The sequence below is a fragment of the Mycotypha africana genome (assembly GCF_025528875.1).
Source record: "Mycotypha africana strain NRRL 2978 chromosome Unknown BDF20scaffold_2, whole genome shotgun sequence".
In the NCBI taxonomy this organism is placed as follows: Eukaryota; Fungi; Mucoromycota; class Mucoromycetes; order Mucorales; family Mycotyphaceae; genus Mycotypha; species Mycotypha africana.
The window spans coordinates 1715116-1726320 of NW_026515726.1; the positions used below are offsets into that span (position 1 = coordinate 1715116).

Genomic DNA, 11205 nt, shown 5'->3' on the forward strand with positions numbered 1-11205 from the left:
GTAAAAAATTAGATTCCCTTCCTTTCCTACCCTTTCCCATCTTATTGTTAATCTCGACCACCTTCTTTTTTTATTTCCCCTTTTAATACCACTTATATACATATAATCAAAGAAAAGAATGGGTCGTAAGTATATGAGAGTCAAGACAGCCGATAAACAGGGATAACTGGACTAACGTACAACTTTACACCTCAACAGTCAGGATTCTACATCTTGTTCAGCCATTCATGGCTATTCTTCCGGAAATTGCGGCCCCTGATCGCAAGGTAATATTTGAGTCTAGAGCTGCCAAAGTTTTCTGAAATAATCATTTTAGTGATATGGAGAGTTACTTTGGAATGAAAATAAAGGAGCGATGGCAAACGCGCATATGTCAGTGGCCTGAACAATAAGCTTACATGAATATTTTATGACGAATAGGTCCCATTCAATCAAAAAGTTATGTGGACTGCAGTTACATTATTTATTTTCTTGGTCATGTCACAAGTACCTCTTTACGGTATTATGTCTTCTGATTCAGCAGATCCTCTTTTTTGGATGAGAGTTATTCTCGCATCCAATCGTGGTACACTTATGGAATTGGGTATTACGCCCATTGTTACTTCTGGTATGATCATGCAACTTCTTTCCGGTGCAAATATTATTGAAGTGGATTACAGTTTAAAGGAAGATAGAGCTTTATTCAGTGGCGCGCAAAAATGTAAGGACATTTATGCTCGATATGATCTAGGTAGAAGGTTTAAGAAAAGAATTAACTGAGATTGTCATATAATTTTGCTATAATAGTGTTTGCTATGATTATTGCTTTCGGCCATGCTACTGTTTCCGTTTTGACAGGCCTCTATGGTAATCCTAAAGATATAGGCGCTGGTGTTTGTTTGATTTTGATTATCCAACTTGTCGTTGCTTCTTTGATTACCTTATTATTGGATGAATTATTACAAAAGGGCTATGGTCTTGGTTCTGGTATTAACCTTTTTATTGCCACCAACATTTGCGAAAATATCTTCTGGAAGGCTCTTTCTCCTACTACCATGGATACTGGTCGTGGCGATGAATTTGAAGGTGCTCTTATTGCTTTGATTCATCTTTTGATGACACGAAAAGATAAGACTCGTGCTCTTAAAGAAGCCTTTTACCGTACCAACATGCCCAACGTTATGAGTCTGTTATCTACTGCTTCCATTTTCTTGCTCGTTATTTACCTTCAAGGCTTCCGTGTCGAAATACCTGTCAAATCGAATCGTCTTCGTGGTCAACGTGGCTCTTACCCTGTTAAGCTCTTTTATACCTCCAACATGCCCATTATGCTTCAATCTACTTTAACCTCCAACATCTTTATGATCTCTCAAATGCTTTACAAACGTTTTACTGACAACTTCCTTGTTCGTTTGTTGGGTACTTGGGAGAATTTAGATGGAACTTCTCAATTAAATGCTGTCAGCGGTATCGCTTATTACCTTTCTGCTCCCCGTAGTTTCACCGCTGCTCTGTTGGACCCTATCCATACTGTTGTTTATGTTTCTATTATGTTGACTACCACTGCTCTTTTGTCCAAAACATGGATCGAAATCTCCGGTGCTTCCCCTCGTGATGTGGCTCGTCAACTGAAGGATCAAGGTCTCGTCATTGCGGGTTATCGTGATACCTCCATGTATAAGGAATTAAAACGAGTCATTCCTGTCGCCGCTTCTTTCGGTGGTGCCTGCCTTGGTGCTCTGTCTGTTTTTGCTGATATGATCGGTGCTATTGGATCAGGTACTGGTATCCTTCTGTGTGTTTCTATTATTTTCCAATATTTTGAAATGTTTGCTAAGGAACAGATGGATGGTGGAATGAATTTAGAAGGCATGATGGCTCAATAGTTTATAGCCGTTTTTGTTTGTTTTCTCACCTTCGTTAATAGCTATTGTACAATTAAGTGCATGTTATAAACCATTTTTTATATAGTTATTTTTCTCTCTTTCATTTTACTATTATTATTTTTATTATGAAAAATAAAAAAGTTCTAAAAGATTAAAGTGTATAATGTTTCATATCAGTTCTTAAGAGAATACTAATCAAATCATTCTTTTATACATTTGTTCAAAGTCGAGCCGTAGCGGGATTTTTTTAGTTTCTCTTCCAATGATCATTATACTTGCTATGAATCCGATACTTAAAGTAGTGGCAAGACCCTTCTGTATCCAGTTCTTCGTTGACGATGAATTCGACAAGGGCACTCCTGATGCTAATGTGGAAGAGCCTGACTTGTATAGTTTTTCTGGCGATTGTTGGTTACTCTTACTCTTCCTTCGTCTGAAAAGATAGCTGAGCCCGCTTACAAAATGATAAGAAGCTGCTATCCCTAATGTTGTGTGTAATGTATATGTGAATATAGGTTTATTTTGCAATCCCCAAGCGATGTATCCAAAATCGATGAACGAGGAATCCCCATAGTATTGTAATGGTATAGAACGAACGAGGTAGTAGTGAATTCCTACCAGAGGTATTAGTACATAACCAGTCCATCGATGATAAGGCAAGGTATTTGTTGATAATTGTGCAGACGAAGAGTTTTTCTCTGTTGCTTTATCAGTTGATGCTGCTTCTGCTGATGGTGCAGATAACTTTCGGCGTCGCCAATAATAACGTATAGTCAGCTTACTCAAACTAGTAACAACATGAACTACGGCTGATCCTGTCACTAACAAGCCTTCTAAGTGCTCATCTTGGTAAAATGGTCGGCCTAGAATGATCCAACGATTAGCCGATCGCGTGCCGCCAACGTTAGCGACTAACACTTGGGCTCCGTGAATGACGGCAAAAGTAGAAAAAGCAACAGCTGAAGCGTTCTGCGCTTTTGTCAGTAATCTATAGGTCTTCGTTAACAACGAAACAGTCCCTTGTGTAGAGTCGAACAAGCGTTTATCTGGCATAATTCTTCAAAAGAGGTGTATAGGTGCTTCAATGGGTTGTTGAACAAAACAAAAAACAGAAAAAAGCCCGTAAATTGACAATTTACCCCACAGTTTTGTCCGATTTAAGTTCCCTGTAACAAATCTAACTACCAGTTTATGTTGATGCAGCTAGTAACTCAAAAGATTCCTCAATTATTACTAGGTTCAGGCGACTATTTGTATACACTTCCATTATGTTTTCTACCTATTGTTGCCTTATCGTTACGAAATTGGAACTTCCTTGCGTAAGAGTAAATCTGAAAGTATCTGCACTTGTACGTGTCATTCCTAAGGCACTCATTCATGCGTCATACGATATTCAAGTATTTTTAGAGGTTAAGGGATAAAAGACTGCTATCAGGCAATAAAAGTTTTATATTGCGTTTCAAAATTTACAATAATGAGTATCCCATTTTGCTCCCATTTTTAGTTAAGCTCAAGTTGTGAGTTGATTATAAGTTTGCCCTGCTATTTTATCAGATTGTAAGTCCTCCTGTAGTATAGAAGATAAAAAATGGCTTCTGTAGTTGCTTCAAATAGGCGTTTCAAACCGCGTAAACTACTTACAGTTGTCCGACAAAATGCCACTCAGTTTATCGGTCAGAAAGATGCTATAACTGATTGATACTAACAAAAAATATAGCAACAGAGACAACTACAAAAGTAATAATACTACATACAGTACTATCCCTTCTTTGTTGAAGATATATACCACTATTTGAAAACAGTTTCATAAAAACAATCAGCAGCAGCAGCAGCTAATGTGATTTCGTTCACCGCACCAAACCAGCCAGCAGCATTAAAGATTTTAGGGGACGCGTGTTCCGCGAGTAACTCACAGACATAAGTTCTTGAGGAACTTTTATTTTCTTTTCCTTCTATACGTAATCGTTAACAGATTGGCAAATATATTAAATCATGGCAAGAAGATACGATTCCAGAACGACCATCTTTTCACCTGAAGGTTCGCCTTTGTTCAGCTTACTTGAAATGACAGAAAGAGTGATGATTAGTTACTAAAAACTTGCATTCCAACACCATTTTTTCAGGTCGCTTATACCAGGTTGAATATGCTATGGAAGCTATTTCACTCGCTGGCATCACGATTGGTATCCTTGCCAAAGATGGTGTTGTTATTGCTGCAGAGAAGAAGGTTACTTCAAAGCTATTAGAAAAGTCAGTGACAGCCGAGAAGATTTACAAACTCAACGAGTAAGTTAAGGGACTAAATTTACTTAACCTTCTCACAAGAATGGAACATTCACCAATGCTGCGACCCGATTACTGTTAAATCTTTTTAGCAACATTATATGTGGTGTAGCTGGTATCACTTCAGACGCCAACATTTTGATCAATTGGGTCAGAGCCAGTGCACAACGTTATCTATTTTCTTATAATGAAGAAATTCCTGTTGAACAACTAGTTCAAGGAGTCTGTGATTTAAAGCAAGGTTATACACAATACGGTGGTCTACGTCCTTTTGGTGTGAGTTTCATATTTGCAGGTTATGATGAGCATTACGGATTCCAGCTTTATCATTCAGATCCTTCTGGTAATTACGGTGGCTGGAAGGCCACCTGTATTGGTAATAATAACGCAACCGCTCAAAGTATCCTAAAGCAAGACTATAAGGATGGTATGACATTGGAAGAAGCGAAGGCATTGGTGATCAAGGCATTGAGTAAAACTATGGATAGCACAACACTAACAAGCGAAAAACGTAAGTCATAAAAAGAAAATGATACAGTGAATATTGTAAATGCATACTGAGGAACGTTCTTTTATATAGTCGAATTCGCAACTATTCGTTTAGTTGATGGTAAAGTTAAATACGAGCTTTATGAGGCTGATCAAATTGACAAATTATTGGAAGAACAAAAGAACGCTGGAAACACTACAACCGCTGGACCTACAACAATCAGTACTGTCACATCTACTACTATGGAGGAGTAAATAATTAACGTATCATTAAAAAAAAAAAAAAGATATCGAAATAAATATAAACATCATATAGTACATGGCAGACAAACATGATATAATTGAAGTGGTTTAAGCAAGATTTGTTATTGGATTGGGTACAGTTTATAAGCCGCGTATGCGCTTGCGGCAGTGATAATGAAAGAAGACAGCATATTTACTTGATGGTTATCCAATAGAGGAATACCGCTAATGACATTGACATGAGCACTACTTTTATCGTTTACAATTTTCTTTTTGTCCTCTGAATATAGACTTTCTTGTACCGTAGCGCCCAATATAGAATCAACCTGTTGAATAAAATATAGCGTATATGTGTTAGATTCGCAAAACTATAATTACGAGCAACTGTGATCTTACCAGCGAGCCAATCATTCCAGCCATAGAACCGAGAATAATGTACTCGTAAGCAAACCCAAAACAGCTTCTTTGTTCTAGGTATAATGTGAGAGACGTCGCCGCGCCGACGAAAGCTCCACCTGCCAAAGAAGCAATGAACCCCAAGACAGAAACACCGCCGTTTGTTCCTGGTGGTACCTTCTTCAATTTTGTAATAAGAATCGGCCAGGACTTATTTAAGATGCCCAATTCACTGGCCCACTATAAGTATCGAATTATCTTTTACTTAATAGAAAGCAATAATTTTTACCAGTCTCGGTCTGAGCACTTACAGTATCACCTGCACAGCAACCATAATGTCCCACATAAGCCCACAAAAGAATTTTGGTCCATCGATCATTATTCAACTGTAAGCATTTTTCCAAACTGGAAGTATGTTCGTTACTGGTGTTTGAATAATACAAGTATTGGAAAGCTGCAACGGCCAATCCACCCATTAAACCGTTTGCAATTACTTGAATGGCACTTCTTTCGCTTGACTGCTCGTAATCAGCTTCTAGTTGTCTTTTCCTTACCGCTTTGAACTTTGTCAATTTCGAACTGGCTAGAAAAAATGCTAGTAAAACTACTGAAAATACCCAAAGTGGGGCTGAGAACGTTATCATGCCTAGTAAGAAAGCAGTGGCAGCGCCATTGGGGCTTAATGACTTTTTGCGTCTTGCATGAATGACCATGAGACTGGACAAGCCCAACGCAAACAGAATCCGTCCAGTAACAGCGCTTAGCGACATGTCTATTCTTGTACTTTTATATTGTGTGGTAGAAAGGATTTGTCTAGTTGGCAGTGCGACACACTTGTTGAGGCATCTTCGCACTGAATATTTCAGGAACCAGCATTTGAATATTACAAATTTCAAACTGAGACACTGAGTCTCAAGGTTAAGCCATCATCAGGAGCTAGTGGATTGCTATACAAATACTACAAAATAATTCTTTGGATGGAACATTTCATTTTCACTGCTCTGTCAAAGTTACTAAATATGTTATTCTTGAGGTATTTTAAAACAATTACATAGCACGATCGACAAGCTTCCATGGCTTGGATAGCATGCAGCCCGTTTCTTTCCATCCCTCAAACCATTCAGATTTTACCCTCCCGAACATACAACTATTCTTCGACTACACCTAATAACATGATGCGCTTTCAAATAAGTATCAGTTGTAACCATCAGATCATTTGTATCGGACAAAGAAGCAAATAGAAGGGTTATCTCAAAAATGAAAAAAAAGGGAATAGATTATTTTTTTATTTTTTGATACTTCAGTTCGAATGCCTCTTTGTCAAGCACTTCTTTACAAGCTCTAGTATATATATGTTTTGCTTTGAGGAATTTCTTCTGGGAAAGAAGATAACTGAGGTATCCAAGATAAGCACTGTCTTTATCACCATCATCTATGGATATCATTCTGTCGAATATGTATTCTACATTCTCTTGTCCTTGCTTATCACCTGTGCCATATTGATTTTCTATTTCGATACATTTCTGGAAGAAAGCGTAGGTTGGGTAAAAGTTCTTGATAACTTTTTTCATTACTTGTCTGGCTTTCTCAATATTTCCACTACTCGAAGCGGCCCAATCCAGGTAAGCACATTGTATTAAATCTTTGATTGCGTTACGGTCCTCAGTTTGCTGAGTTACAGAAGGCAATAGATATGTCACTTGCTGGCATGCTTTATCAAACATCTCGTCTATTTCTTCTGGTTCTTCTTGCTGTTGTAGATTAGTGATGTAGTCTTTATAAGATGTCCATAATAAGAGTGAATCAGGTATGTTATTCAAAGCTGTATTATACACTTGTAACTTTTCGTCTGAAAGGTTGTCCGGTATTAAAGAGATGCGATCCAACCAAAGTTGAGCTGATGATGATGGGTACACTTTTAAAGCTTCGGTTATTGTTTCCAGTATTGCCTTATTATCGTTCTCTTCTTTCAGAGTCGATTCTATCAAAAACTTTACCCACATTTCGTACAATTTCACTGATAGTTTCTTTTCTTTTCTACAGCGTTTGAATGTCTTTTCAATCAATTTTGAGAGGTACAGTTTGAAATTAGGTTCGCTGACTAAATCGTACCATCCTTTCAAGAACTGTACGTAAGCAAGATATAAGTGACAGTTCACTTCACTTTCCATTGTTGATGTCAAAGCACTTTCAATTTCCATGACACATTTCCTAAAGGCTGGAATAAAGGCTGGATCAGAGAGAGTGAAGTCTTCCAGATGTCGCTTCGCTAAAAATACATAGGCTTCAGCGGCCACCGTTGCATCCTTGAAGGTCTGATTACTGAGATCGGCTTGAATCGTTTCATACACATGTTCAATAAGGGGTGCTGTATCTGAAAAATGTCGGTACAAATCGATGAATTTTTTACGGAATGCCATATCGTCAGGAATAGCCTGAATAGCATTATCATAAACAATTTTTGTCAACAGGCCCTGTAAAATGGGATTGTCCTCTAATTTACTCATTTCCTGATCTGAGAGTTTTTTGTTGTTGGCTTGATCTTTGTTCCAAGCTTCCACGTCTTCACCGGTCACAGCCGGTAAATTAATGGTGCCATCCTCGTCTTCCTCCACATCGTTCTGGCTTGTTGGCTCTTGATTTTTTTGTTGCTCAATACCCAAAACACGTCTTCTTAACTTGATCTTTTCGACATAGACAAGCTCTAACTTGAAATACTGTATCCATAATTGCTGATTTTCTGGCATAAGTCGAATGGCACGTTGTAACAAAATTCGAGCGGCAGCTACATTGGAGTTATGTTCGTATTCCCACATTGCGGCCATAATCCATAGTGATGCATTCGTAGGATGGTACTGAATAGCTCTAATAAGCGAAGCAGTGTTCATCAGCATCATTCAACAAGCGCCGCTCACACACACATTTAAGAATACTTACTGTACAAATACTTGGGATACGATATTGTTGGCATTATGCTGTCGCGCATAGTCGATATATTGTAGCCATAAAGATACGTCGTGTCGGAATCTGATAGTGGCACGTTTGAACAAGTCGTAAATTCTCTTTTGAATAGAGTACCGCAGTTTGCCAAAGCTATCTTGAATGCCTAGTAGTATACAAGGGAAAATGAAAGAGCAAAAGTCAATAAATAAAAGTAACAGATCTGGTAGTGTGTCATTGCTTAATGAGGTACCTAAATCTACAATTCTGATTTGAAGGCTTTTGTCTAAACCCATTTCATATTCGAGGTATCGTAGAAAATCAATCTTTCTTGTAGGTCTTGACTTTAAAGCCTGTTCAAAGCCATCTCTCTTCTTGATGATTTTTTTGATTTCAGCCTACACAAAATAAAAGATGCACAACGAATTAAAAAAACATCCATTCATCGATGAGACTTTCAAAAAAGAGATTCTCATACATGATCAAAAACTTGTTTCTCCCGAAGCTTTTCGAGGTCATCTATCATACGCTCGCGGAAATATTCAATTTGTTCAGCCATTTTGTTATTATGTGATTCACTCTTGTTTGAACAGAAAGTTAGACTGAAGACGGATACAATAAATTAAATGCCCATTATTTTATCGTGACTCCACGGACTAAGCCACTCGAGGTATATATCTATTGCATGAATTTAATGTTATAAAAGAAAAAAAAAAAAAAAAAAGGCCCAACAGGCCTTTCTCTCTTTGAGGGAGTTGTTGAACTATAAAGATAATAGTGAAATACTGATTAAACTAATCCTAATCTCTTTCCAAAATGGAGACAAACAGCGGTATATATGGCCATTCCTGCCAAAATCCACCAAAAATAGCTGTCATCCGAATGGCCTTTGCCAGGCACATAAACATTCATGCCCCACAAACTGCCAATGATGGTTAAGGGAATAAAGACTGTTGCTAGAAATGTTAAGCGGTTCATCACACTGTTTGTTCGATTGTACGTCTCAATCAATTCCAAGTTGACTTGCGCCAGATAATTGGTATGAGCTCTATGAAGGATCCGATCGTAGTGGTTGATATTTTGTATCATGGTCACGACGTGGTCTTGAATGTCGCTCAGATAAAGTAAGACATCTGAGAAGGGGAACTGCTCAAGGAGTTGTTGATACTGCAATTGTAAGTCAAGGTCAGATTGCTGATGTTGCTGTGCTAACTGTTGCTGTTGTATCTTTTGCTCTTTGATCTTTTCCTGATATCTCTTTTTCAGACTCTTAATGACATCTATTTTCGATCCCAACAATCTTGCTACTTGAGTGGATTTTTTACGACATCGACTAATACGTTTCAACATATCCGCTCGATCTGCCTTTCGTAAAACTAACGATAACTCGTCAATGCTTACTGCTTCCATTTCGACTTCCAATATAATCGGGGCAAAACTATCCGTGATCGCATCAATCAACGCATAATTCATCCAGTCCGGCGTCATATCCATATAGCTTTTGAGCTGATCGCATCGCTCCCGTACCGTATCACAATGAGGGGAGGGTTGAAAATGAAAGGTGACAAGACCTTCTTTGAAAATCAAAATGTAAAAGTTGAAAGGTTTGATCAATTCGGAAATAGGGTCGACGTCAAAGGCTCGAAAACAAACGAATGTGTAGTGAGGGAAGAGTTCTACTTTCTCTCGCTGTTCCTGTACTTGAATATCTTCAGTGGTCAGGGGATGGATGCGGAATGTTTTACTAATGACTTCCAGCTCTTTTGGTGTAGGATTCGAGCAATCCATCCACCAGCAGCCTGTCTTTGTAATAGCCGTGGTGGCAGTAGCCGTCGTCGTCGTCGCCGTGTTGGGGTGACTCTCAGGTGAGGAGGCAGCAGAAAGGGATACATCTTCGATCAATAACCCTTGCTGCTTTAGCAATTGCTCTCGCCGTTCACTTTCTTGCTTTTTCTTCTTACTGGTAGTCGTGGTTTGCCCAATGATAGTTTCTAATGCTTTTTGACCCTCTTCGTTCAACAGTTCATCCAATTGGATCAAACCAAGTTCAGAGGAAAACAATTGAAAACGCTTCGTTTTGGAGGTGGGCGGCAGTAAACTCGTCGGTCGCTTTGTTGTGAGGGTTTCCGATGGAAGAACAGGAGAAAGAGGTGTGAAGGGTGGTGGAAGTGGCATGGAGGGAGGCCTTGCGCCATCATAGTCTAACAGACTTGTTGCACTGATCATAGGCTTTGGTTGCTGTTGCTGTTGGGAAACCCCTTGAATGCCAGATGAGCTGCTGACAAATTGTCCAAATGTCTCAAAGTCAACCTGATCACTGTCTGTTCCATTCGTAGCGGTTTTTCTCGTGTTTTCGGCCGTAAAGGGAAAGTTTCGAGGATAAAGAACATCACTTTGTATTTCATTGGCATCCGCAGGATGCTGGCCATCGATGTGTTCTCGTAAAGAGTCTTCTGTAAAGAAACTATGATAACTACTTTTTCGTCTGTGTAAGTCGTGGGCTGTGGCGGCAGTGTTAGGAAGTTGAGAGCCAGTGGCAGTAGCAGAAGGTGCTCCTGAGCGATGAGAGCTGGTTGTGGAGGAGATGCGATAAAGGGGTAGATAGTTGGGATGTTCTTGGATATCGGGTGTCGAAGCGAAGTAGTTATTGTTGTCGTTATGAGAGTCAGCAGGGTTAGATGTAAGACCCGTTAATGAACGTATGGATGGAAGGGTGCCTCTTCGGCGAACAGATGACATTTCTTTCACTGACTTTTTAGTATGTGTATGGTAGATGGGGATATATAGATAGTATATGAAAGGAAGACAGGGCTAATACCATTGGATGTTAAGGATTCAAGTGGCTGGATCACGAAATGAACAAAATGATATTGGAGTTTGTCGGTTTTATTATTTCGATCCATATCCCCCATTTTTTTCTTTTTTTTTTTTCTATTTTTTTTCTTTTTTGCTTTTTAAGAATTAAAATGCAACGCGTGGTTTTCCCGCA

General features: G+C 38.8%; 6 protein-coding genes across 6 annotated transcripts; 2 read left to right on the forward strand and 4 right to left on the reverse strand.

The window, feature by feature from the left end:
- Nucleotides 1–25: 25 nt before the first annotated feature.
- Nucleotides 26–2022, forward strand: BDF20DRAFT_852790 (SecY subunit domain-containing protein). The gene is made up of 4 exons (XM_053080099.1): nt 26–125; nt 199–266; nt 421–700; nt 787–2022. Exons 1-4 carry the CDS (start codon nt 119–121, stop codon nt 1863–1865), a joined length of 1434 nt encoding a protein of 477 aa, XP_052939267.1. The 5' UTR covers nt 26–118; the 3' UTR covers nt 1866–2022.
- Nucleotides 2023–3289, reverse strand: BDF20DRAFT_998444 (uncharacterized protein). The gene is made up of 2 exons (XM_053085459.1): nt 3145–3289; nt 2023–3068 (listed from the first exon to the last, which is right to left on the reverse strand). The coding sequence occupies exon 2, from the start codon at nt 2916–2918 to the stop codon at nt 2061–2063; it is 858 nt and encodes a 285-aa protein (XP_052939268.1). The 5' UTR covers nt 2919–3068; nt 3145–3289; the 3' UTR covers nt 2023–2060.
- Nucleotides 3290–3793: 504 nt separating this feature from the next.
- BDF20DRAFT_852795 (proteasome subunit alpha type-4) lies at nt 3794–4946 on the forward strand. Its single transcript, XM_053080100.1, has 4 exons — nt 3794–3903; nt 3989–4151; nt 4241–4659; nt 4729–4946. The coding sequence occupies exons 1-4, from the start codon at nt 3858–3860 to the stop codon at nt 4890–4892; spliced, it is 792 nt and encodes a 263-aa protein (XP_052939269.1). The 5' UTR covers nt 3794–3857; the 3' UTR covers nt 4893–4946.
- BDF20DRAFT_952599 (integral membrane protein DUF92-domain-containing protein) lies at nt 4947–6130 on the reverse strand. The gene is made up of 3 exons (XM_053084886.1): nt 5588–6130; nt 5277–5516; nt 4947–5206 (listed from the first exon to the last, which is right to left on the reverse strand). The coding sequence occupies exons 1-3, from the start codon at nt 6044–6046 to the stop codon at nt 5003–5005; spliced, it is 903 nt and encodes a 300-aa protein (XP_052939270.1). The 5' UTR covers nt 6047–6130; the 3' UTR covers nt 4947–5002.
- Nucleotides 6131–6553: 423 nt separating this feature from the next.
- BDF20DRAFT_904777 (U3 small nucleolar RNA-associated protein 6-domain-containing protein) lies at nt 6554–8775 on the reverse strand (the record flags this gene model as incomplete). The annotated part of the gene is made up of 5 exons (XM_053083079.1): nt 6554–6829; nt 6851–8141; nt 8214–8382; nt 8470–8614; nt 8695–8775. The coding sequence occupies 5 exons, from the start codon at nt 8773–8775 to the stop codon at nt 6554–6556; spliced, it is 1962 nt and encodes a 653-aa protein (XP_052939271.1).
- Nucleotides 8776–9005: 230 nt separating this feature from the next.
- On the reverse strand, nt 9006–10391 carry BDF20DRAFT_814687 (uncharacterized protein; the record flags this gene model as incomplete). The annotated part of the gene is made up of 1 exon (XM_053077005.1): nt 9006–10391. The coding sequence occupies one exon, from the start codon at nt 10389–10391 to the stop codon at nt 9006–9008; it is 1386 nt and encodes a 461-aa protein (XP_052939272.1).
- Between the last annotated feature and the right edge of the window lie 814 nt (nt 10392–11205).